Source organism: Seriola aureovittata, chromosome 21, assembly GCF_021018895.1.
Source record: "Seriola aureovittata isolate HTS-2021-v1 ecotype China chromosome 21, ASM2101889v1, whole genome shotgun sequence".
Lineage (NCBI taxonomy): Eukaryota > Metazoa > Chordata > Actinopteri > Carangiformes > Carangidae > Seriola > Seriola aureovittata.
Genome location: NC_079384.1, coordinates 18832148 through 18857563, shown reverse-complemented (window position 1 = coordinate 18857563; position 25416 = coordinate 18832148). Strand labels below are relative to the sequence as shown.

General features: G+C 43.2%; 2 protein-coding genes across 3 annotated transcripts in view; one reads left to right on the top strand and one right to left on the bottom strand.

The window, feature by feature from the left end:
- Nucleotides 1–6896, bottom strand: part of aatkb (apoptosis-associated tyrosine kinase b) — a 50905-nt gene extending 44009 nt beyond the window's left edge. Inside the window, exon 1 of one of the 2 annotated variants that reach the window (XM_056365805.1) lies at nt 6285–6896. In XM_056365805.1, coding sequence (XP_056221780.1) covers nt 6285–6360 — 76 coding nt within the window. In that variant the 5' untranslated portion in view covers nt 6361–6896. Of the gene's footprint in view, nt 1–3116; nt 3219–6284 lie in introns of those variants that run through there. The other variant, XM_056365804.1, reaches the window with a different exon arrangement.
- An 11872-nt stretch (nt 6897–18768) lies between these two features.
- On the top strand, nt 18769–23070 carry LOC130162543 (parvalbumin-like EF-hand-containing protein). Its single transcript, XM_056366297.1, has 4 exons — nt 18769–18885; nt 19016–19151; nt 19541–19656; nt 19998–23070. Exons 1-4 carry the CDS (start codon nt 18780–18782, stop codon nt 20039–20041), a joined length of 402 nt encoding a protein of 133 aa, XP_056222272.1. The 5' UTR covers nt 18769–18779; the 3' UTR covers nt 20042–23070.
- Nucleotides 23071–25416: the final 2346 nt, after the last annotated feature.

The window sequence follows — 25416 nt, the reverse complement described above, 5'->3', positions numbered from 1 at the left end:
TTGTAGTGTGTTATAAACCATTTATAAATGTTTTTTATGCTACTAAGAAATACTAAAAAACTTCAGGTCATTGCCCACTTCACTATGGGAACTGTCCATAGTGCTGAAACCAACACAGGTGCTGTATGATGGGAAAACACTCATATTCCTTCCTCTTCTACCTCAGGCTCAGAGGAGTAAATGCCCATAAGGCCTGCTGTGTATTCAGGCAACAACATCTCTCCGATCAAACATGACTTGTCACTGTGAAACTTATTTGCTCTCATCAGGAGCTGCTCAGACACAGATCCAGGCCCGGAGACGCAGCTGCGGCACAGAGGAGATCTAAACAGGTGACCGGTGTCACACTCCATCATCCATCCCATTAGTCAGGCCCGAAACAAGACGCACAGTGGAACTGGCAATGGCTGGCTAAGTAAAGCTTGCTCAAGGGCACCACTGCAGAAAATCCTGCATCAGGAATCAGAGCAGCAAAATCTCGGTCGGTCTATCAACAGAGACAATCAGTGGGTGGATTACGAGAGAAAAAAACGGGGGAGGTTTGATTCCTGTTGTAGTGAAAGTTTTAAGATTCAACAATCCATCATCATTATCGCCATCATCAGAGTTTCACACAGTGTATATGCAGTGTTTTCAGGTCATATAAGAACAGTAGTTAAATTAAATATTGACAAATATAACTTTTGAAATAAATACTGCCAGCGCATAAATAAGTGCTGGTTTTAAAAGCATCGTACAATTAGTATTAAAATATTAAAACTAAAGATTCTAAAACCTTGTTTTCAGATGGAACCAGTCTCTCAGTGAACATGTTGAACAGAGGAGAACAGGGGTTTTTCGAAGTCTGAGACTGTGGACCTCCCCTTAGACAAACCTTGGAAAAATGCACCCTAAAACCAAATACATAAAAGAGGTCTGTCCTGAGGCTTTTATTAGTTTCTGACTCAGAAATAAACTCATTTACATGATCTCCCTTTGATAACTAATGTAATATCTTATGATATTTTCTCTCTTCCGTTCACTGAGCCTCCCCTTGAAACTGTTTGGAGCCCCTCATGGTGAAGCCCACCTCCCACTTTGAAAACCTCTGGAGTAAAGCATTATGGATTTACAAAACACACTGAATCCAAGGGACGACAAAAAAAAAAAATGAAACTATGAAAATCTCAAACACTAATGAAAAGCTTTGTACCATGAACCCTAACATGAATATCAACATCAAAAACAACAGTAAAATGCAACATTAAAAAACCTATAACTGATCACTGGGACCCGCCTTTCATTAAATAACTGTCAAAGTTGTGGTGCTCCAGTAAAACAAAGGGGCATCTGCGTTCATGATTTGCCAACAGAACTTTTAATTAACTGTGGTCTCAGCTCTGAGTCTCAGTCTATTGGTGGCACAAAAACTCCCAGTTGCAAACAAGTGGATTAAACTGAATCCCACTTCATTTACAGACTGTCGGCCAACACAGAGGCTCATTCTGCACACTGGTGCATTTCTGTATGGCAGCAGAGCCACGGAGTGACGAGGCAGAGCGTCTCTTTAGCAGGAAGCTGAAGTGCCCTTAAGCAAGATACTGGATCCCTGTGTTATAACAGACCTATGTCCTACGTCCGCCTGCAGCGGGACAGACGCAAAAAAAAAAAGAAAAAGAAGAAGAGAAGAAAATTTCCCTCAAGGATAAAAAAAAGATTTACATTCCATTATTATTTCATTAAGTGTTGTAGCTCCACATGGATTTAAAATCATAGCCACTTTTTTTTTTTTTTTTTTAAAGAGTTTGTATGTTTTCCTAAATCCACAGGGATGAGTATGAGTTTACAGTTGAGCACAAGGTCTGTGTAGATCAGGGAGCCTCTTATCTCTTTACACAAGGTAAACTCAGCTAATAATACATCACAGACTTTTGATCTGACTTTTTCTGCAGCAAGTAGTTGATTAATGGATTATTTTTTGAAGTTCGTCATTAGTTATTTATCAAAAAAAATGGTAATGAGTGAGGATTTTCTGCTTTCTTCATTATTATCATCACAGATTTATTATAATGAACATAACATTAAAAATAAGCAACATGAAGAAATCAGTGCTGCTTCTGAATTATGATGGGCATCTATCAATAAGAACTGGATTCATTGAAAAAGTAACCGCTGATCTGACAGTATATGACAGATACTGTCTGAGTAGACAGAAGCAGTTCAGCAGTTTAGAAACACTGTGGCAGATGCAATGTGATGCATCAGGTCATTAAACGATCAGAGTTGAGTGTGTGATCGTGTATGTGTGTGTCTCATTTTCCGCTGTAACCTGCGGATGTTTCTGTCCTTTTTCATTGAGCTGAGTTTGACAGGAACCTTCATCACAACAGCTGGAGATGAGTTTGAACAGAGGTAGAGACAGATGAGTGGGAGTCTGTTTGTTTCCTTCAAGAAAAATAGTTTTCATGTAATCATCAGCTATTATTCTTCAGGATTCTTACAGACAAAACAAAAACACACACACTCTGTCTCTCTCTCGCTCTCTCTCGCTCTCTCTCTCACACACACGCACACAAAAAGGGAGTCTCTCAGAGAGCAGAAGCTATTAGCAATCAGAGGCAGGTCTGCTGCAGCCTCACTTAAGACACTCTGGGCCTTTCAATGCGGGAATGATTATGTTCTGAACAAGTTGTTCTGCAGAAACAGAAAACACTGCAGGAAAAAAGAGAAATACTGATGGATATTCACAACTGGAGACCACCACAGTCCTTTCATCTTTTCAGATCAGTCAGTGTTGGGGAGTTGTTCCAAACAGGAGTTTTCAAGGTGTAGATCAGAGGAGAAAGCTTTTAGAGGTTGTTCAATTGCTGTAAATGGCACGAATCCAATTTATAGCCATAGCTTTGTGTCCTCCGCTGCGTTAGCTTGGCAACAGTAACAGTAATTTATTCTGCAAACTTCCCTTTCAGTTAACACATCACCATGTAGTCTACTTCCTTATACTACAAACACGAAACCTCTCAACTGACTTTACCTCTTCAAATCCCATGTCTCTGCTTTGACTGTAACTGACAATTCTTCTTCTCTTTATGAATGGCAGTCCCTGAAGGCCAACAGCCCCCCTCCCCCGGGTTTACCTGCTCCTCCGGCTCTCTGCCTGTGTCCTCCAGCACCTAAACCTGGTGGTTTAGCGGTAGCCTGGAGAGAGGAAGAGCACCACATCCTGCTTCCCCGTCTGTTATGTGTTCATATAATTAGAGTGTGCCGCTGGATGCGCAGCTAGGAGCCCACTGAGAAATGTGAAATGGAGAACCTGGGGCCTGGGAAACCAGCCAGCCCTTCCAGTAATATCACCCCCTCCTCCACCACCACCATTACTGATACCCAGCCCTGCCTGTACTGGGCTGTGATGTCATCGCTATACCCGCCCTCCACACAGTGGTCATCACAGGCACGATGGAAGAAGAGACAAGCCTCTTCCTTCCCCCCTCTTTCTCTTTCTCTCTCTCTCTCTCACTTTTGCTTTCACGTTCCTATTTGTCCTCTTTATCTCATCACTGGGCTCTAACAATATGCTGATTCAACAGATCAGAGTCATAAAGAAAACACAATATCTGTGCAGCTGAAGCTGCCGTCAACAAACACCATGGAAACAAAATATGGCAAGATATGACCCGCTTATTTTTATCAGGACAGAGAATATTCACTGAATAGACTCACATCTTATCACATCATCCAAAGAAGTCTTTACCTCGTCCTCATCACTTAATCATTTGGCCTATAACCTGTGACTATGGACTGTAACATATTAAAACTGTTTATTCTGACGGATAATATATTGCATTTCATGTCATTGATGAATAAGAAAAACAGAAAATATCTGGATTTAAAAAGCTAGATCCACCCATTTTTTCAGTATATTTACTCAGAAAGAGACTTAAAAGATTAATCAATTATCAAAATTGTTGCCAATTATTTTTTTCCAATCAGCTAATGAAATAATCTATTTATTGGTTCAGCTCTATACTTGTGCAATAAAAACATGCACATGCAGTTGTAAAAAAAGACAAAAAGCAATTAACAGCAAAATACAACTCACAATGAATGTGTCATCAAACTAAATAAAATCCCAAAGCAAAGCACTCGCCTGAATAACATATCAGATCATTCCTTAAAAAAAACGCCTTTTGAACCCTGCAGTCCTACCAGCAGATCGGTATGCTGTGCAGATACTGTTTAAACCCACAGTGAATGCAGAGATCACAGAGAATCCGAAGATACTAAATGTGAGGCTGAAGTTTGGGGGAATGTGTTTAAAATGATGCACAAAACATCTCGAATATATGTCAGTTTGTGCAGCCATGACAAACATGTTTTGGTTTGAATATTTCCGTCGATGTGAACATCATATAGCTGTAATGAAAAACCTGAAACAAGCTGATTTAGGCTAATATATATGTATATGTACATTACTGTCACAGAATGCTGAATAAGATCATTTTCAACAGTTAAAAATTGAAGCGGCTGAAGGATAATTCCTGGAAGGATAAATCCTGTATTTTTTGACCTGGGTCTATTATCATAATTGTCAGTCAGCCAGTAAGTTGCCCTGGAAGTCAATCCCTATGCAGTCAGCTACAATAGTCAATCCAGGCAGGCTGCTTTCTATGTTTACATTTAGTTGAGTGTTTGAAATGATTCATGTAAAACTGCAGTGCATCTGGAAAGCTGTGGAACTCTATAGGCCATATTCATCTTTATACAGTAGAGGTGGAAAGTGCAACGTTAGAATGATCCTTCAATCAGAACGGACACAACTACGGAGAGTAAGACCTATAGGTTGAAAAATGATTGATTTTCCAACGGTCCTGATTTCAGCACCACGGTCAGCTCCATGACAGAAAGGAGGTGCATTTATAAGCACAACATGTAGGAGGCTGTCGACTGGAAAACCAGAACCACACACAAACTAACACCTACACACTCATTCAAAATTACCACATGGTTTAAAAAGACAACATTGTAATCACAATTTGAATCTATGACAATGAAAATGAAAAACTGGAAAAGAGGATTTTCACCTGTCAAAGCTGCCTGCTTGAATATATTTGTGGTTCTCAGTCACAGTGTCAGCTGTTAACATTTCTTAGACAAAATAAACTTGAAACAAACCCTAGTTCCTGTGATTCTCTGTAGCAAAAGAGACGCATACGAGAGAATCATAGCATTTGGTTGTCTGGTCCAAACCAACTGCTGCAAAGACTACAACGCTGGACGTGAGGATTTATGCAATTCAATTAATGTGTTTTGAAAAGGGCAGGAGGGCATTATGAAACCAAGGTAACCACTGCAAGAAAGGCTGCAGAGACCCGGTTAAGTGTATTTGGAGGATATCAAGTGGAAGACACATTAGGCTTCTCTGTTATGGCAAACTGAGCACTGCATGGCAATTTCAAAAACAATCCAAAAGCCTGCCAGCGTCCTCACTGCGATGTCTGTGTAACTCCTGAAAATGCTCTGCCACTGTATAATCCTTTTTTATTTTTTTATCCACAAGATGGGAAAGCCACAGACTGCTGCACCTTTCAGTTGCCATAGAAACCACCTGAATGACAGGCCAGCAGCTGCTTATGCTGCATAATAATAAAAAAACAGGCATTTGGTTTCCAGTGATTTCTGATTATTTCACCATGATGTGAGAAACAATGAGGCAATCTGCCTCTGACCATTGTCTCCCATAATCCTTTTCTTTACCAGCATTAATGGGATAACTCCTGCACCAATTAGAGGAAGTCTCATGCTTCCCTCTGCTCCCACAATTCCTCTTTTCACCTTTCCTTTCTGCCTCTCACCTCTATACGTACTGTACCTTTAAACTGCTCAGCTGAGAGAGGAACAGATGTTACTGTGTGTCCATGCACTTTAAAAATGGGTTATTATTAATTTACACATCTGAATCATGTCGGCTCTCCTGTGCTTATTCATCCAAAATCAAACAAACAAACACACACACACACACACACACACACACACACACACACACACACACACACACACACACACACACACACACACACACACACACAGCACTATCAGCTGCAGATGAGGAAGATTACATCATTTCTGTATAGTGTAGCGTGTGTAATGTATACTGCTGGGTTTGTAGAATAAAGTGAACAATGACATTATGTTTAGATGTTTATCAGCAGCCAATAGTGTTGATGCGAGCACTGTAACCAGTAGAACCACATGACGGCGCATGAACAGCGTTATTCTGGGATGTCAGCGGCGGAATGTCGGCTCACCTGGGCTGAAATGAGAGCTGAGGGCAGAGCCGCGGCTGAAAACGGCTGAAGACATCGTCACCAGAAGCACCAACATCTTCAGAACCGGTGCTGCTGCGAAACCGAAAGAGAAAGTGCAGGGGACTCGGGGGGGTAGGGGGGCAGCGATCTAAGCGGCACTATTTCTCGAACACAGCTTCTTTTCTCCTTTTTTGCGCGAACCGGCCCCTGGTGATGCCTCAGCGCGCGCCTTCATTTTTTTTCTCTCTCCTTGTTCTGAAGACAGATGCTGACTGACACTCCTCCTCCGGCAGCAGAGAGAGTCAGCGCAGGCCGAAGCCGGTTTTTACCTTTTTATTTCCCTCCTCAACTACAAGATCTAATAGACTGTTGCTGCAGAAGAAAAAGAGGAGGAAGAAGAGGAGGAGGAGGGCGACAAAGTCCTCTTTAATAGCAGCCAAGTTGATCCAGGATTGAATTTCCCCTTCACGCGCCACCTGGACGGAGTCACATCATCTCGAAGCGCTCATCACACACGTGACACCTCCAAGAATAAATAAAAAAAAAAAACAAATCAGAGGCTAAGATTTATGTCGGAGCTGCTGGGAGCTGTCCGAGGTGCTGACAGCAAGAGCGCCATCTTGCTCGATAATGAGCCCAAATAGAATTTATGGAGCGTTTTTGCGCTCTGGCTGCAGGAGGGGGAGGGGGAGGGGGTGCTTATAGGAGGCTCTTGATAGGCTACTGTGCTGCTCGAGTGTGTTCAGCTGACTGAGATGTACAGTACAGATCTGGAGAGGCTGGAAGGATGTGGAGCAAGAGTCTATTTTTGCAGCTAAATAACACAACTTTCTACTTCTAACGTGCTGGTTGGAGGATGGAGATGGAGCCTGCAGAGCAAATCTTCCTGTCATCAATCTCCCTGCATGTGTGTGTGTGTGTGTGTGTGTGTGTGTGTGTGTTTGGAGCTTGTGGGAGCAGAGCCTGCAGCTTTCTCCTCCTCAGCCTAAGCTCCCTCAGTTAGATAAGAAGAGACGTACAGAAAAATCTCCCATGAACAGACTGTGATGTAACACCAGGGAAAGACACACAGTGGGTACTTGGCTCTTCGGACTATCCCCTCTCTAATCCTACTGTTCATACATGTTGGATGAGGCCCCCTCCCCCACCCGACAACATTCATCCTCTCTGAATCCCCCCCAACCCCCCTCCTCCCTTATCAGATTGGATTCCTGGCAGCAGAGGAAGTCAACTTTTCGTTGCGCATCTTACAGGCTCACTATGATTCTGATTCGCACAGAGACAGAAATGTCACAGACTGAGCTGCAACTAACAGAGAAGACCTGTCTGATCCAGGCTCTGTCAGATTCTCCATCGTTCTCATTGTGCACCCTGCATTCTGAGGCATGGAGGATATGTAATGTGTCATTTATTATTAATAGACATATAGTCTCAGTGGTTTTATGTATGTGAACAAAGTGTTCTGGCAGCTTCTCTTATAAAGCGGCTGCCAAGAGAAAATACAGAGAAGTGAAGTAAAGAAACAACAACTGATAAATCATGAAAGAAATTCATCTTTGAAAATGTGCAATCAAAAATGCCCCCTCTCCATTTATACACTGCAATCAGCTGACTGTGCAACTAATCTGATTACCCCACAACCTTCTGTTGTCAGGGGCCGTTTTTGTTCCAGACCAAATGTCTAAATTTTGACCCTGTTGTGTTCTTGGCTGGATCTGGACGGGCTAAACTAATTACATTGTTCCTTTTCAGCTTTCTGTTTCAGTGCCAAAATAACATACCTCCATCTCTCCTCCTCCAGAGTCCATCAGAGCAGCTCCAGAGTGTGAACCAGCTTCAGGTCCAGGTCCAGGTCACATCCATCCAGCTCTTCAGCTGAAGGCCGAGCCGCAGGCCGACGTGTCTACAATCACAAAAAAGTAGATTCACCACCATCAGCGTTTTCTATTAGTGCCTCCATGGAGAGATATTCCTATATGAGTTTCCAGCCATTCATTAACTACTTTTGCTTATTGTACAAAAAATCATTCGCAGGGGATGACAGGAGGGGCAGACTACATCCTGGACACGTTGCCAGTCTTTAACTGTGCTGACGCCTTTAGACTGAAAACCATTCCCCACAAGCTTCTTTGCACTATGAGGAAAAGAAACCTGTGTAAACATGCAAACTCCTCACAAAAAGAGCCCAGATTTGGGTGCACATGCTCTGGACCTTGTTGCTGTGAGGTGGTTGGTGCAGCAACAGTGTCACCCGTTACACCACCACACTGTTCCATGGTTTGCCAACCAGTAAAAATAGAGATAATAAAAGATTCACACCAAACCTTAAACTGAAAAAGGTACATTTACACAGAAGGGTGAGAAAATAAAGGAGAGCAACAAGAACATAGTGTCAACTGAGAGATTTTATGTTGACTTCGGAACAGCTTCAGTGCTCTTAACTCTCTTACAACTCTTAAGTCTAACACAGTCTCCAAACCTCCCGCAGGTGTCCAGAAGTGATCTTTAACCTGTAGAAACCTTTCTATTTTTTTTTGGTTCTATTACACTCATGTCAATGCAAGCCTGTAAGCTGGAGCTGAACTGTGGATTTATTTATAAATGAATCTTCAGTTGACATGGAGGAGGAGGTTATTATCAGCTGACTGAAGAGGGTATCTGCAGCAGAATAGACCGGGTCCTTTCCAGCCAATAGAAATGGAGGAACACAGGACTGTAACCATTACACAAAGTTAAATCTGAAACCTCATCGCCCTCCTGTAGACCACTAAATGTAATTGTTCTCTCCTCTCTCTGTAAAGACAGTGAAAGCAGAGGAATGAGACGAGAGGATGATGTATGTCTTGTCATCTGTGAACTTGATTCCATTTCAGACCCGTCTACTCTCTAATGGAGTCACAGTTTGATGAATAAGAGCTCAGAGGAGGAAGATGTGGAAGGACACAGTTTAGATTTTACAAGTGTCTATTTCTGGACATTTGATTTCTCTGGCAGGAATCTTCCTCCTAAATCTTTTCACTCCTGCACTTCCTCCTCCTCCTCCTCTTGTATCGCTGTCTCATCACGTCATATTCAAACTCTCTGATACACTGTGTTGCATGTCTGCTGTTTCCCTGGAAACAGAAAGCAGAGGATAAGATGGAATTCTGGGTCGCGCTTTCCAGTCACTTCACATCTTACATCAGATGTGATGAGCAGTAGGTTAACCACAGTATATCACTGTACTTTTGTGCTTACACACACACACACACACACACACACACACACACATATATATATATATATAAGCACACGTTTTCTCCATTTTGTGGTGAGGAAAGCAAAACTGGAATTAAACAGCCGCCTCCCCCGCCCTTTACACCCCATCCATCTCCATCTTCACCCCACAATTCAAAGCGGTCCTCGGTGGGTGATGAGGGAGGATAGCGGTATCCAGGCCTGGCTTTAACTGCTCCCCCTGGGGCCCGGGTCACTCCACACCCGGGCAGCTGTGAATGCTGAGTTACACTTCTCTGGTTTCACTGTGGGGCTCGTGAAGAAACCGCCGGGCCTCGGGAGCTCGTAATTCTAATGTTTTAAAGTCAGTCTGAAATTGGCTTTTAGTCTGTTGACTGAGAGCATTTCACGATTCCTTGGGTTTGTGAAAACCTGTCAGAACACTGCTGGATAAACTTAAAATTGCTTTGTGGTCGATCTGAAAACAATACTGCGTTTAATGGCTGCTGAGAAGCCGACATCTGGGATACAGTTCACAGGCTCTACAGCCTTTGCTGTTGCCAGGAAGTTGATTGTATGTTGAGTGTATATGGAAAGAGTGTTTCCCTGCAGAATCAATGCTTAAAATTGCAAAACTTGACTAATATTGGTTTGAGCATCCATGTCCTCAAGGTTGGCAGAAAGCATCCAATTCAAAAATATCAGTCAAAACTCAACAGTCACAACGCACGATTCACAATGGTGTAAATGTGTGTTTTCCTTTAATTGTCATTTGGATTGTTTGCTAAAAAGACTAAAAGACTTCACTGTGTTTTTACGTACTGGACTTTAAATATCATTTATATTCTATTTTTTATCATCAAATAAAATGAATCAAATACTAACAGTATAACCATCATGAAAAGCAGCAGTGACAGGAGCAGCATGGATATGCAGAGCCTTGAAATCGGTGCATTCTGACACAATGAGACAGTAGTATGAAGTATAAAAACACATCTGCAGAGAAAAAAACCTGAGACTGGTTCAAACTGCTCATTGAAGACTCTCCCTCCTGCCTGGGCAAATAATTAGAGGACGAGCAGGAAGAGTAATTATCTAAATGTTTGTTTGTGCTTCTGTAGGGGTGTTGGAGTTAAATCTGAGTCCTGCAGCAGAAACTAAGTCCACAGGGAAAACAAAGCGGTGAAGTCACATACAGTCAGCGACTCTGCAGGGAGACAGATAATGTCCCGGCCGTTTAAAATGAGTCTGCCTGACGACGGCCCGGTTATGTTGCTTCTGGAAACAGCAGATTGTTAATTTGTTGAATTATATTTGAAAAACTAATTTTGCTTGTTTACAAGCCGAGGCTGCTGCTGGCTGCCCCCAGAGTCTGTTTCTGGATCCAACACAGGAATTAAACAGCTCTGTCCTCAGTTTCTTTAGGAATGAACAAGAGGAAGGTTTGTGGTCTGGAACTTCACAAACACAAGGTCTTCTGATTCTGCCCATTTTAGTTATTCACTACAAATGACATGAACTTAATATTTCTGTTAACCATTTCACAGATCATGCTATACTGTGTTTGTGATTTGCTTTTCCTCACCTTCCAGCTACTGGCCTCCATTCAATCCATACATCAAAAATAAATCAAAATCAGTCAGTGTCACCTGTCATGAAAACTTCCTGGAAGGTTGGAAAGGTGAATCTTTATTGGTGACCCCATCCTGCAGTGATTTGTGTTCACATAAAATCTAACCAATCAGTGATGTTCCAGAGGTCCCGCCCCTCTGCCCCTTCTATCAAATCAAACAGCCTCATCTAATGATATAGACTCCTCACTGCATTTAGTCCCAACATCCTCTTTCAACAGGAAATAAGAAAATAAAGTTGACTGTGTCAAAGCTCTGAAATTCAGACATTTCACTGCATTTACAGCTACAGTGACTGACACTATTGTATGAGCATAAAACTTATGCTGACAACTTGCTCTCTGCAATACATTATTCAACTCAATTATATTGTATGGTATGATTGTGTTGTCCACAAATTAGTGGAATTTTTCCTTTGAGCACGGGATACAGACTTTTTTTACATATTTTTTCACAGGAACTGTCTCATTTTGTCAGAATAATCTCTAAAAGGTGATAACCACACAAATATGTGCACACTGTGACATAAATGCTAATGATTTCACTTTTATTTGTCCAGGTTTTGAGAAGTCTACCTCCACCGCACAACAGCGAGGTGAGCAGAATAACAAAACAAAATAACACTTTCAGATTTTCAGTTTTTGTGAGTAATAATTCTACTTTACATTTATATTTTGAGGTGGTGTTGTACTGGCAAATTGGGTGAACAATATCTTCAATATGATGCATTACAGTACAACAACAACACCGCTCTACAGCCTCCATAATAAACTGGATGAAAGGAGCAATTTCAGTTTTCACTATTTTCTGACATTTTATTTTAAACCATTTAAACCATTAATTGATTTGTTGAAAAAAAATGATTGAAAAATGAAAAGCTATTGAAAAATAATCATTAGAGTGTTTGAGCCCTCTGTAGAAAATCTCTAGCATTTCACAGAGAAAAAAAAAAAGCAAAGATGTAAAAAGGAACAAAGAGACAAACATGTTTTCTCTATCTGATATTAACCCCACATCAGAGTGGCTGACAGGCTCAGTGCTCCACCTCACTCATGTTTAATGCTGTCGTTTCTCTCTTTGCTCTTTTTTGGATTAATTTTTCCTGCAGGATTAAAAACGTATGCACGATTCAGCATACTGTCACGCACACTACAGCAGAGCAGTGTTGCACTGACGGGAAACAGCTTTGCATGTTCCCACATCATTAGGAGGTTGTCTGCAAAACTGTGGTGTGCTAATCCACCACGCTAATGTATGTCTGTTAAATGTGACGCCTCAGCTGAGTGGGTCTTTATGGAGTCAATTTCAATTAGGCTCCAAGGCTCGTTGGACGAGTCCTTCAACACCCAGTTCAGGGATCTTAATGGGATTAATTACCCTGTCTTTATGTCAAAGACTTTTTAAAAAAAAAGAAGATAAAAAAGAAGAACAGTGGGGGACGAGAGGAACAGAAAGATTTCGGTTTTCAATTCTCTCTCCTCCAGTGAAGTGTAGCAAAAGAGAATATTGACCCTTCAGATCAATTTTGTTAGAGTCCTTTTAGTTGAAGGTTTCAGTGAAGTGTAACCCAACAAAACATCACTCAATAAGCTCTCCTGTACACAGGTCACTTCGCCTTAAAAGCCATGGTCAGAAAAACACAGTCCACTGTACAGACACACACACACACACACACACACACACACACACACACACACACACACACACACACACACACACACACCTCTTCTGATTCTAAGCTGAATGTATCCATACTGAGAGTTTCTGTTGTATTTGATGAGGAGGGTCAAGATGGTTCCTTGATACCTGTGTGCATGGAGGGAGACACTTCCTGATGCAGGCAGTGAATAGAGAGAGTGAGTGGAAAATGTATGCATCACAGTCTCTGTTCACTCTTCAGGGCCAAAAATATGAGGACATCCAATCGAAGTATGTGTACAGCCCAACAGTTTAAATATATGTAGTTGTCCACATTTTTAGCCACCTGGCTGCATGGGTTCGGTTCCACTCAGCCGCTCAGCTCAGATGCCGGGTGATGAAGAATGAATGAATGAAAGGTGAACTAGCAAGGGCATTGGGTCAGGATTCATGGAAAAGGGTAAAGGGAAAAGGGCTTTTGGGAATCTGACAATCTGACAATCTGACTAGAGATTAAAGATTAAACGCAACACCATAAATCAAAGAAGTATCAAATGTCCATAAAGAAATAATGATAAATAAAGTTCTCAGAGACTAACATGGACATAAAGAGTAACATAAACTCCTCTTAGCAGAACTGCCACTCCATGCAAAGGTGAAAAAGAACAAAGCAGAGGGAGTGAAGTCTTTAAATAACCTTGTAGTGACCACATGAACTCAATCAGGTAAATGTGTGTGGGGGGGTAAAGATGAAAACAAGAGCCAATCAGTGATGAGGAAAGGAAATGAAGCGATGCAGGTGAAGATGGTAAAGAAGAAAACTGAATCCCAATGCCCCCCCTCACAGACTCACAGACTTGGAGGCACGTTGGTGAGGGCTTAGTGCTGTCCCCCTGTCAAACCATCGAGGGCATGAGGCCTCTGCAGCAGACATTTAGAGCCTCTTATAGACACTTTCTGTAAGTCCACATCTCTTCAGACTTTGCCTGAGGGAATAAGCCAAACTTCATACTGTTGTGGCATTAAACATAGGGTTGCCATGGTTATCAGGGGATACTCGGAAGCGTAAAAAATTGCAAACAACAGCCATAAAACGCAAGAAATAATAAGATAGAAGAAGACCAGTAAACAAACAAGCATGAAAGGATCGAACCCTAATGTTAGCATTGCAAGAAAAAAGACAGTATATGACAGTATAAACACACAGCTCACTGTGATTCAGAGCCAGAACTGTGGAGTTATTTGTCCTATGATCACATGATGATGAATTCCAAATATCCAAATTGGATCAAATCTGATCCAACATCATTTTTATTGTTTACAAACAGGGAGCAAAGCGAGGCATTGGGATTGGTCCAAGCTGTTCCATACTAAAACCATTTCTTTATGTAGCAGGCTTCATGCATGGGTGCATTGTCATGTTGAAACAGGAAAGGGTCAAACTAAAACACAGTTATAATTCTCTGTTGTCTAAAATAAAGAGTCCCTCCACTCGAACGAAGTCCCTATAGTCCAAACCATAAGAAAACCGCCCTGGAGCAAAAGTGCACAATGGTATGTGTCCAAATACTTATGGCTATGTACCTTATATAAAGATAACTCCACAAAAACAACATGTAAGAGATCAACATATCTTAACCCCTATAACAATCCAGGAGGTTCCACATATCCAGACATGAAAATCACATTTTGATTGTGGTGCTTCAACTTGAGTAAATGTTAAAATGAGTGAAATGATCCTTTAAACTACATCATAGTATTACTCACAGTTTCTTTTCAGCAGACGCTCCCATCTGTTCTGGTGCAGTCTTTCAAAGCAGCTCAAGAAAACACATGCGATCACTGGTTGTGCTTCACTGACGTTTCGACACACGGTTGCTCTGATCTGTAAAACACACATCTGCTGTGTTTCATACTCAGCATTGAAAATCTGTTTTACACTCTGGATTCAGAGAATCTCTGACAGAAGTGATGAGGGCAGACTGTGGTGGTCTGAGGCTCAGACACAGCTCAGATGTGCTCAGGTTGGAATCTGATTTGAAACTCTCTGGATCAATACGCAGCAGGGATCAAACTCAGAGTCTCACAGTGGTACAGGTTTCAACGGGCCTGTAGACATTTTGTTCTTCTATAAATAACATCTCCAAGGAAAAGATTAGCACACAAACACTGTAAAATCCTTACAAATATCAACCCCGGCTTCCCGGGTCGTGCCGTACTGTAGGCATTGTCTGCTCTGGCTGCTCACTGATCTATACACAGTTGCCCAGAAGTGCTCATACCTTATTTAACACAAATGTTAGCACACACAACTGAGTTATATAACAGCCCTATTTCTCTCTGCCAGCTCTCTGCCCTGCAGAACTTTTATGTGAGTGTGTGGCGAACATGCGGCAAACCTGATTACCTGCTTGTGCTGATGCTGGCAGGGAGCTGGGACTGTCACTCTGAAACCAATCATCACTGTGAGGGTGATGTCTCATCAGAGCGGTGACGATGTGTGTGGAACAGACTTCCCTGGAACAGCTGAGGTTCTCGGCCTCCGCCCTCCTCGCCTTTGACCGCCTTTGATGGGTAGCTGCAGATGTTAAGGGTCAGATTTAATAGTTGTCTCTGACATAAGGCTGCAGGAACAGACTTCTACTGGGTGTTCTGCATCTTGGAACATGCACAGTCCTTCCCACGTAGCCTAACATGTCCTGAAAATAACAGTATATCCTTGGAGACTTAGTCATGATCCTAGAAATAAAAAGCAGTGAAAGGCAGCGTCAGGTTAACTAAATGGAGAGAAGAGAGCAGCAGACATTTAGGAGGAGACATGACCAAAATTTTCTTAAATACTCAAGTAGCTGCCAAGATTTTACTGTATGTTGAAACAAGACTAGCCATGCTAACTGCTCTGTGAGGCAGTAGTCCTTTAAGCTAAATGCTAAACATTTTCACATGCTGATGTTTAGCAGGCACAGCATTCATCATGTTCACATTCTTAGTTTAGCATGTTAGCCTGCTAACATTTGCTAATTAGCAGTACAAACAAGGAACAGCTGAGGCTGATGGGGATGTCATTAGTTTTGCAGGTCTTTGAACATAAATCAAAGTATTGTACAAATTAAAGTTTTGACCATGGACTGTAAAAGAAAAGATGGCTATAGCCCCAGTGACGTCACCCACAGGTTTCTGAAGAGCGGTTTTGAGGCTCGGAGTTAGCTGCGCCTCCATTGTTATCTTGCGTGACTCCGCCCCTGAATCCTAGCTAATCCAAAAATGGACAAAGAGGAGGGGCGTGTCTGGAGCTGGGATTTCAGTGCATGCCGGTTTGGGGCAAACCTACGCCACAGAACCATAAATGTGACCTGGCTGGTGGTGTGTGAGGAGAAGTTAACGGAGAGTCAGTAGGATTCATCCTCTGGGGAACATCTGAACGTCTGAACAACATTTTATGGCAACTGATCCAACAGTTGTTGAGATATTTCAGTCTGGACCAAAGTGGTGGACTGACCAACAGACTGAGAGACTGATATTACCATCCCAAGAGCCATGCTAGACTTAAAAACAATTATCATTGCATATACAGTATAAAAACAGATACAGTAAATATACAGTAGCTGGATGGATAAAAAGAACTTCTTGGTGTCAGTCAGATCTGACTCTATCTTTGCTGCAGACTTTCAGAGACTCTGAGGTCCTGGCAGAGGAGCAGTGTGATGGCTCAGGCTGGATTTTATTCTCCTGTAAAGCTTTGAGCTGTTTATTTGAAAGTTAACTTTGAGAGAAGAAGCCAAAGGTCCTCCGTTGGAAAGATGATGCCTGGATGATGAAGGACTAACTGAAAAAGCTGCAGATTATGTTCCGCACTGATATGTAAAAACAGCAGCTATTGTTGAAGTGGCCGTGAAGAGGTGGTTGAACTATAACTGCAGTCTTTAGTGATTTATGAAATCTGACTGCGCTGCTGCAATCAGGAACAACTTGTACAGCAGCTTCCATGAGTCTGGATGCCAAGGCCGGCCCCTGGTTCAACCCCATCAGCAGGCCTAATGTGTGGACTGTCTACAAGACAGGAGCCAAGACTTCAATGGAGAATGGCTCCGCCGGGGGGGGGGAGACAGGTGCAAGGCCACTGGTGGTTACATCCTTCCTGTATATAAGAGACAGATAGAGGGGGAGGGTCAGCTGCACCGGGAGGCCTTGAATCTGGTGAGTACTGGACAGGATATGTTGGAGATGGGGATGGATCTGTAGAGTCAATAAATATCTAGTAATGATTTCCAGTATATTCTCAGAGCTGCTTCGATTGATGTTTAACTCGTTTTCTTTCTTTTTTTTTGCTGTCATGGTGCTAATTTTTCAAAGTTGTAAACAAGCTGTTTAGAAACTGGCAGACTGAGAGCGCTGGGGTTTGGTTTGATCTCTAGTGAAGAAAAAGCACATACTCATCTTGATGAGACAGTTCTTGAAGCGCAAATGATGGAGTAAAAGTTCAGGGGGAGAGGGAGAAGAGGAATGATGAAACAACCTGTAGAAAGGCAGCAATCTTCTGCTTTATGATGAGCAGCTTCACAGGCTGTTTACTCTCTCGGCTGCTCTTTACACAACCCATTCACCACGGACTCCACATGTCCATGCTGATCTGCAGTCCCTCAGAAACACACCAGTTTCTGTGTGGCGTCCTCTGAGGTGACGTGTCCTCTGAGATCAGCGCTGACAGACATTATTAAGATGGGGGGGGGGGGGGCCCAAAATATCCATGACCTACCTCAGCATGAGTAACCCCGCTATGACTAATCACTTAAGCAGGTAATTGAGGTTGTATTGATTTGGAGAGGTGCCAGTGATGATTAACAAGCCTCTGAGAGAAATTAGAGAAAGAAGAGCCACTTGTTAGAGATTCATTCAGAATGAAGAGGTAGACACGGTAAATGTCAGCAGCACACAGCTGCCTGTCAGCCACTGTTGGGTGAAGCCCAGCATGTGCCTGATGACTGCATTAACATGAGGAGTGGGGGGTTTTTTGGGGTTTTTTTGGACAATGCAGCAGGAAGTATTCAGCCCCTTTATTCAAGCAGCGTTCAAACAGCAAAACTGGAGTGGAAAGATACTCTCAGTTGAAATATAATTATAAAATATTTTGAAGAAAACATCTTGCATTTTGTAACTTTATTTTTTAAGGTTAGGTGAAAAATAGGAATAGAAATAAAGAATGAAAGACAAAAGAGTGAAGTTAGTTTTATCTGTACAGCCTCAGGAGCAGATCACTGTTTTTCTGAGAGGGCCGTGTGAGTCAGTAAAACATATGACACTATCTATCCTTCGACCCTTAAGTCAGATGAGGACAAAAGAGATTCAGATAAGAGAAAGAAAGGAAAGACAAGGAGGGCTGAAGCAAAACACACAGATGAAATGAAGCAAAGAAGGAAATAAAGGAAATGGGGAAACAAAGGAAGATTAAATGCATAATTCAACATTTTGGGAATTACTTTCTGACAGAGATAACGCTGGAGCCAGGAGCGTCTGCGAAGCAACCACTGCTTATATAACCCTGTGTAAAGCAGTGAATTGTTGTGTTTACACTTTGGTTTTTGTGCAGATAAATCAAACGATATCTAATGTATTAATGTGTCAGACAGCACCTAGCAAGATGTTTCCCTCTGTTTCCAGTCTTTGTGCTAAGCTAAGCTAACCCACTGTTGGCTGTAGCTTCATATCTAGACAACAGATATAAGAGCAGTACGGAACTTCTCATTTAAGTCTCAGCCAGAAAGCAGGTAAGCATATTTCCTAAACTGTTGGAGTCTTCTTTTAAGGCTCAGCTCATGTTGGGATGTGAAATCTTATTATGAAATGTTACTAATAACTGGCAGCGTGTAATCGTAACATAAAAACTACAATATCACCCTCAAAAATTCTGAGTAAATATGTGTAATAAATGTTAGACTTTGATATCAGTGTCATCAGAAATGTTCTGATGTTCTTCTCTCCTGATCTCCAGGTCAAAACACACCTGCAGAAGATGGAAGACGACTTCCGGCCAGAGGTGAAGAAGGTGGCTGTGGCTATGGGCGCTTCACTCACAGAGCAGGATATAGACCGCATGCCACGGGGGATGAGAACGCAGGGTGACACTGTCTGTGTGTGTGTGAGAGAGATGGCAGTCACACATTAAACAGTGACTGCTATGATGCTCACATGTGAGTCATGACGATGACATCACTGCCTGATGTCATCGTTTTATTTGATCCTCTGCAGGAAACTTCAACTACAGCAGGTTTCTGGAGTACATGAGGCAGTTCAAGACCTCGGAGCAGAGAGAGGAAGCCATCAAGAAGGCCTTCGTGATGCTCGACAAGGATGGCAGCGGCTACATAGAGTGGAACGAGATCAAGTACGAGCCCTACTACTATCTAAAGATAAGGCTTTAGTTATCTTAAATTTTTCTTATTGTCAACAAATCCAATAAAAAAGGTGAAAACCAACTTTTAACTTCTGTCTTTTTGACTTTCCTGAAGACTGATGGCATAAATCTGTAAAATCATGTCACAAATTGTAAGTAATTTCCTCAAACAGCTGGGTAATGCCGTTTTTATCAAACAGGAGGAAATAGTAGTAGGGGACTATTTTCATTGGTGGATTAATCCACATATCATGTCCATGTCCTCCTTTATCCTTTATCCCTCATTTCAACCAAATAAAGAAGAGCCATGACTCCTGGACTCCGGATTGACATGTCTGTGGAAGTATTTTACATGGTGGATATATTTTATCTTCTAACAGGTACATCCTGTCCACTGTACCAACTGCAACGCCGTCAGCTCCTCTGTCTGATGAGGAGGCCGAGGCCATGATCCAGGCTCTGGACACTGATGGAGACGGACGCATTGACTACGGAGGTGAGGACCTTTTCTCTCAGATTTCACACTCTCTGATGCACTGACCTGCAGCCGCCACTGAGGGTCAGCAGTTAGTAACTGTTCACATATGAGAGAGAACTTGGCCACTCCCCTCAGCCTTCGCAAAGCCTTTGTACAGTAGAGAAACGGAGAGACCTTTTTAAACCGTCTTTAAAAGCTATGAGCTCAACATGATGCAAATGTGCAATCTTAATATCAACACTGGGGCTGTTTTGAATTTGTTATCCCTGTGTGAATATCCAAAATGAACCCCTATACACAGCCCCCACCTTCACCTCACATCTGGCTCTTTGTGTCCCCCTCCCTCCCCCTCCTCGCAGAGTTCTCAGACATGGTGAAGATGGAGAAAAAACCAAGGAAATAGAGGTCACACGGTTCATCAGTGTTCCACAGTGTTGTGTGGAACGATGTGTGTGGAAGATAGAAGAGGAGGGGAAGATGGAGAGGCTCCACACACCTGATCTACCCCTCCTCCACCTGTGGATGAAGACCTGAGGGAGAGTGAGGATTGTTGCTGTTAGTACAGTCTGCTAAAAGAAGAAAAAGAGCAGAGGTTTGTCCAAGTCATTAAAACTTGGTGAGTGTATTGGCTGACCACTGTGTCCAAAACTAATACTTAATAATTATATAATTAATTGGGTTGATGATTGTCTTTTTGATACTTGTATATTACCAAAGATCCAGGACAGTCTCCTTCTTCTTTTTGTACTTTTCACGGTGCACATTGGACAAAATGAAATAAACGTAGGCTTAAAAAACAGTAAACGGTCTGATAATCAGACTGAATTGTCTTTTGGTTTCATTCATGATTTATTCACACTGGTGAACAAATGAAATATGGGTTGTGAGGTGTGTAAGTAAGTCTGTCACAGTCGGCTGATCACCTGATTGGACATCATCTGAGCGTACTGGCTGATGATGTCATCTAAAGCTGGGCTGACTCTACAGTGTAATACATTATAATATAACATAATATAATATAATATAATACAATATAATATAATAATAGAATTTATTTGTATTTATTTATTTATTTTATTTTATTGACTGAGGGTCTTGAACATGTTTGCTCCTCTTCAGTTCGTACTGGTCTCTGTAGTCCACCCCTCCCAGGTGGACTACAGAGACCAGTAGAGTGTCTTAGATGGGGAAGAGAGCCTGAGCCTGCCGCTGCCTCGGCTCATACACGAAGAAAGCCTCTGCAATCTGGTCTGGAAGACTCTGCAAGAAGTTCACCACTCTCCTCCTCCTCAGCTCAGAGGCGTCCACTTCTCCCTCCTCTTCCTCTGCGTCCTCAGACTCTGCAGTGGCCCCCCTCCACAGACGGACTAGGCAGCGCGTCCGTCCGGTTCGTTGGTGTCCTCCATTTGTTTCTGATCTTCCTCGGAAGCTTCTGAAAGAAGTGCACAATGTTCTTCTTCTGCTTCTGCGGTGCTGCACAGTCGTCGTCCCCCTCCAGCATCCCGCTGAGGCTGCTTATCACCCGGTCAGACATCAGCTGAGCACACTAGCTGATGATGTCATTGTACAGCTGGGCTGTCTCCTGGAACCTGTTGGCAGCTGACTTGCTGCCGTGGACCCGTAGGACCAGACCCATCCCCAAGGAGAGAGGGGGGAGGAAGAAGAGCCTGAGCAGATGTTTCACAGCTGCTTGACAGAACAAATGCAACTGCTCAGCTGGACTGATGGGACTGGAGGACAGAGGACTCAGGGCGCTCATCGGCAGCTGGGAGAAGCTGGACAGTTTGTCCTCTCTGATCTGATCCTCCAGTCTGGTCAGAGTGGATCCTTCCCTGTCGTGGCTGCAGATGTCCACCTGATGCAGTCCTGACAGCACCCGTTATAATCTGCTCCTGCTGGGTGTCCTCACTCTCTGCTGTCCTGTCTCTCTGGAGTGTGGACACAGTCTCTGTTTCGTCCTTCTTTCCCTTGTCCACAGCTTCTCTGTAGCTGGTGAGAAACTCTCACAGTTTCTCCTGCAGAGCGACCTTCACCTCCATCGCCATGGAGTCGACTCGTTCCTCTGTCACGTCCGTCTTTTTGCGTCTCAGTGGGAACTTCCTCGATTTCTTCTTCTCCTGACATATGTCCTTCACGCTGTTGGCCACGATGTCCAAAATGTCAGAAGCAACAGAGTCCAAGCAGGACAGGCTTGACCTGTGTGGACTGGTCGTCAGGCTCAAGCTCTTCGGGGAAAACAAGGTCAAAAACCTGGCAAGAAGACCCTTTAGTACCTGGAGACAGGAACCACTAAACTCTGACAGGTCGCTGCTGACCTTCTCTGAGGACATGCGAAACAGGTAAGGCTTATATTGGTGGCAAGGTCTCTCAGGATCCTCGCAGACTTCCTCTCTTTGTCCTGATGGCGACTCATGCTGTCAGCGACGGCGAACATCACTTCTCGAGTCGCTGTTTCAAACATGGCGTCTACTTCCTGCCTCATCTCTTATATCGACCAGAGTCTCGCCTGCTGTCACCAAGGCCTTCATGGCAGCAGACATGACCTCTGACCCTCCTTTGGTCTCTGTACTGTCCCGGCTCTCAGCAGACTGCACATGAAGACCCTGGTTCAGCAGCTCCACTACATCTCCCAGCATGCTCCTGACTGACGGCTGGGAGGCGAAACTGCCCAATGATTGGACCAGGGGGTTTTCGGTGATGCTCTCAGAGTCCGACACTCTGGACTGGTCTTCGGGCCCGAGCTGAACCTTCAGAGCCGGGGTTAGCAGATGCAGGACCAGCTGGGACACCACCCCGATGATCCTCCCAGACACCTGAGCCAGGTGAGGCTGAGACACAGAAAAAGATGTAAGTATCAAGGTATCAACAGTAACAGTGACAGTGATTGATTTGAAATTGAGTTTTTCTGTGTTTATGAACAGCTGTTGAACAAATCAATCAGTTTAAACTCAGAGGGACTCTCCACCATCCTGTCCTGGACGCCCTGCCACTCTGCGTCCTCCAGGCTGCTGATGAAGGACTAACAGTAACAGTTAATAATAAATAAACAATAATAATTAGATTAGTCCACTTCCTTTGGCTGAGGTGTTGTACAGCCTGATGGCAGTGGGAACAAAGGATCTCCTGAACCTCTCTGTTCTGCAGTGCAGTGAGATGAGACAACCAATAAAACAGGTGGAAGGGCAGTCAGTGTCAGCTGCTGTTTGTCTGTCTAACAATACACTCAGTTTCTTCACAATCTTTTCAAAGTCCCGGTGCTGATGATGAACGACTGGAATGTTACTGTCTCGATTGCACTGAAAGCACAAACTGTTCCTCTTCTCGCTCCGAGTCCAGGTGTAAATCTCTTTTTTTCTGTCTTCAGATTTTTTGCAAAATAAGAGTAATAATTTATTTTGAAAGGGTCTGGCAAGAGGGAGGGAGAAGCATATGTCTGCATAACGAGACTGTTTCTCTACTTCTGTAGTGTGTGTATGTGTGTGTATGTGTGTGTGTGTGTGTGTGTGTGTGTGTGTGTGTGTGTGTTGTGTGTGTGTGTGTGTGTGTGTGTGTGTGTGTGTGTGTGTGTGAGACCATTCAAAAAAACTCAATATTTCAACAAACTTATTGTTTCCAGTTCATTTTGTCATCAGTACAACAGTCACAATACTGATGATAAATGTTGTGCATCTTGTTGTGTTGTTGTAAATGTCTCACACTGATGGAAAGTGACGAGAGATGCCTCTTCTTCTTCTGTGGTGGTGCACTGTCGTCCCCCTCCAGCTGCAGAACCCCGGCTGAGCCATGAGTATGTGTTGGTATTGAGGTGTTTTCATGCTGTTACCTGCTACAGCTGCGACTGATCTGAAAGCAGATTTAGCATTTAAGCATGTTAGCTAACAAGCAGCATGTTAGAAACTTGAGTCCAGTAGTTTGTGTTCTTGCTTGTTTTCTTTTCAGTGAGGAGGTATCTCCTTGTACTCTGCTTAACAACATGTCAAATATTATATTTTCTGCATCGAATGGTCATAAAATGTGATCTGATCATCTAAGTCACAAAAAAAGTAGGTGCACCCTTGGATTTAATAACTGGTCGAACCTCCTTTGGCCCCAACAACCTGAAACCAGCTTTTCCAGTAGCTGCTGATCAGAGCTGCACAAAGTTCAGGAGGAATTCTGGACCATTCTTCTACTTCAGCTCAGACAACTTCTTAGGATGCGAACAGCTCTCTTCAGCTCAGTCCACAGCTTCTCTGCTGGATTAAGGTCTGGGCTGGGACAGTCTTCGTCTGAAGTCATTGTGAAGAGGAAACAGAGGCTGTAGACACAGATGGAGACCGTCAGATTTACTGTGAGGTGATGCACTGACTTATTCTCACCTCTAAGGGTCAGCAGTTAGTTACTCTTCATGTCTGAGGGGAGAACAGCACGTCACTCCCTTCAGGTTTTTACAAAGCTGGATCATTGATCAACTTTTTGTGAATAGAAATGAAAAATACCAGCTGCTTCCTCTGCTGTTTGTTTTTATGATTTGATAAATGTCAAATGCACTATAATCATGATGTTAACACACGCTACTGTTCTGTTGTAGCTGTACAAAGTGGCACATGTTGTCATGGAGGAATGAGAGCCCACATTTTTTTAATTAACTTAAGAAAACACAACACATCAGACAGTAAATCCTCTGAAAACTGTTTCCTTTCAACTGCTTTGATGGGAAATTTATCCACCATACAAGCTGACAGTCTGCCCCTCTCCCCACATGCATTCACTTAAACTCCAGTCAGGAAAAGGCCTCGTCTTTCAGGCTGGTGGCTGCACATTACCAACTGCAGTGTGTAATTGTAATGTCCCTAATGCCAGACATTTTGGCAGCACTGCAAAGTCTGACTCATGGCTTTGGTAACTCCCTAATGCAGCCCCCACACCGACCACATCGCGCCATGCACATCTGGCTCTGCGAGTCGTCCCCCCCCCCGAGCTGAGCTGAGCTCTCAGACGCGGTGAAGATGGAGAAGGAGCCGAGGAAATAAAGAGGTCACCTAGTTCCTCTGTGTTTTTACAGGGAGAGTGTGAAAGACAGAGGAGGAGAGGAGGACGGAGAGGCCCTGCATACCACATCTACCCTCCCCACAAAACACTCAACAGTCAAGGGAGTGTGAGGACCTTGGTCATGAGGAAAGTTTGATAAAAGAAAGTGGAACAAAAATGATCTGCGGGAAAGTAGTTTGTGGTTCCTTTATTGCCCGACTGTCAGGTCTCCAAAACTCACGATTAACCTTGATCTGAGTGTGTTGCTGCTGTCATCTGAAAGCACATTCTCACTACAGCAGCACACTGCTTTAAAAAAGAAGCACGTACATGAATTCAATAATGACAGTTTTTAACTTTTTGCTGCATCTGAGCTTCTGTTTCCGAGATCCTGGATGTTGTAAACAAGAAAGTTTTGGTGACACTTTCAAATTTGCTCTATGTGTGGTCAGGAAATGCAAAGCAGTGAAATCTGCACGCCCTCTCCTCATTGATAATAAATATATGGTTTAAGAAAAGGATACAACTACTACAACTACCACCATAACAAGCCAACCAAAGGTCTCTTTTAGGGAGATACCATTGTCAGTGTAATGTCTCATTATGTTTCCCTCTATGCACTTTCTTCTGGGTGGGGTCGGGACAGGGAGTTCTGTTCTGTGAAATTGTTCAAATAAATGTGAAAACTAGAATTACCCCCTCGTGGTCGCATGCCTCTGCCGACCTGCCAAGCTGGAGGAATTATGGTCCCGATCTCTCCTCCCTGAG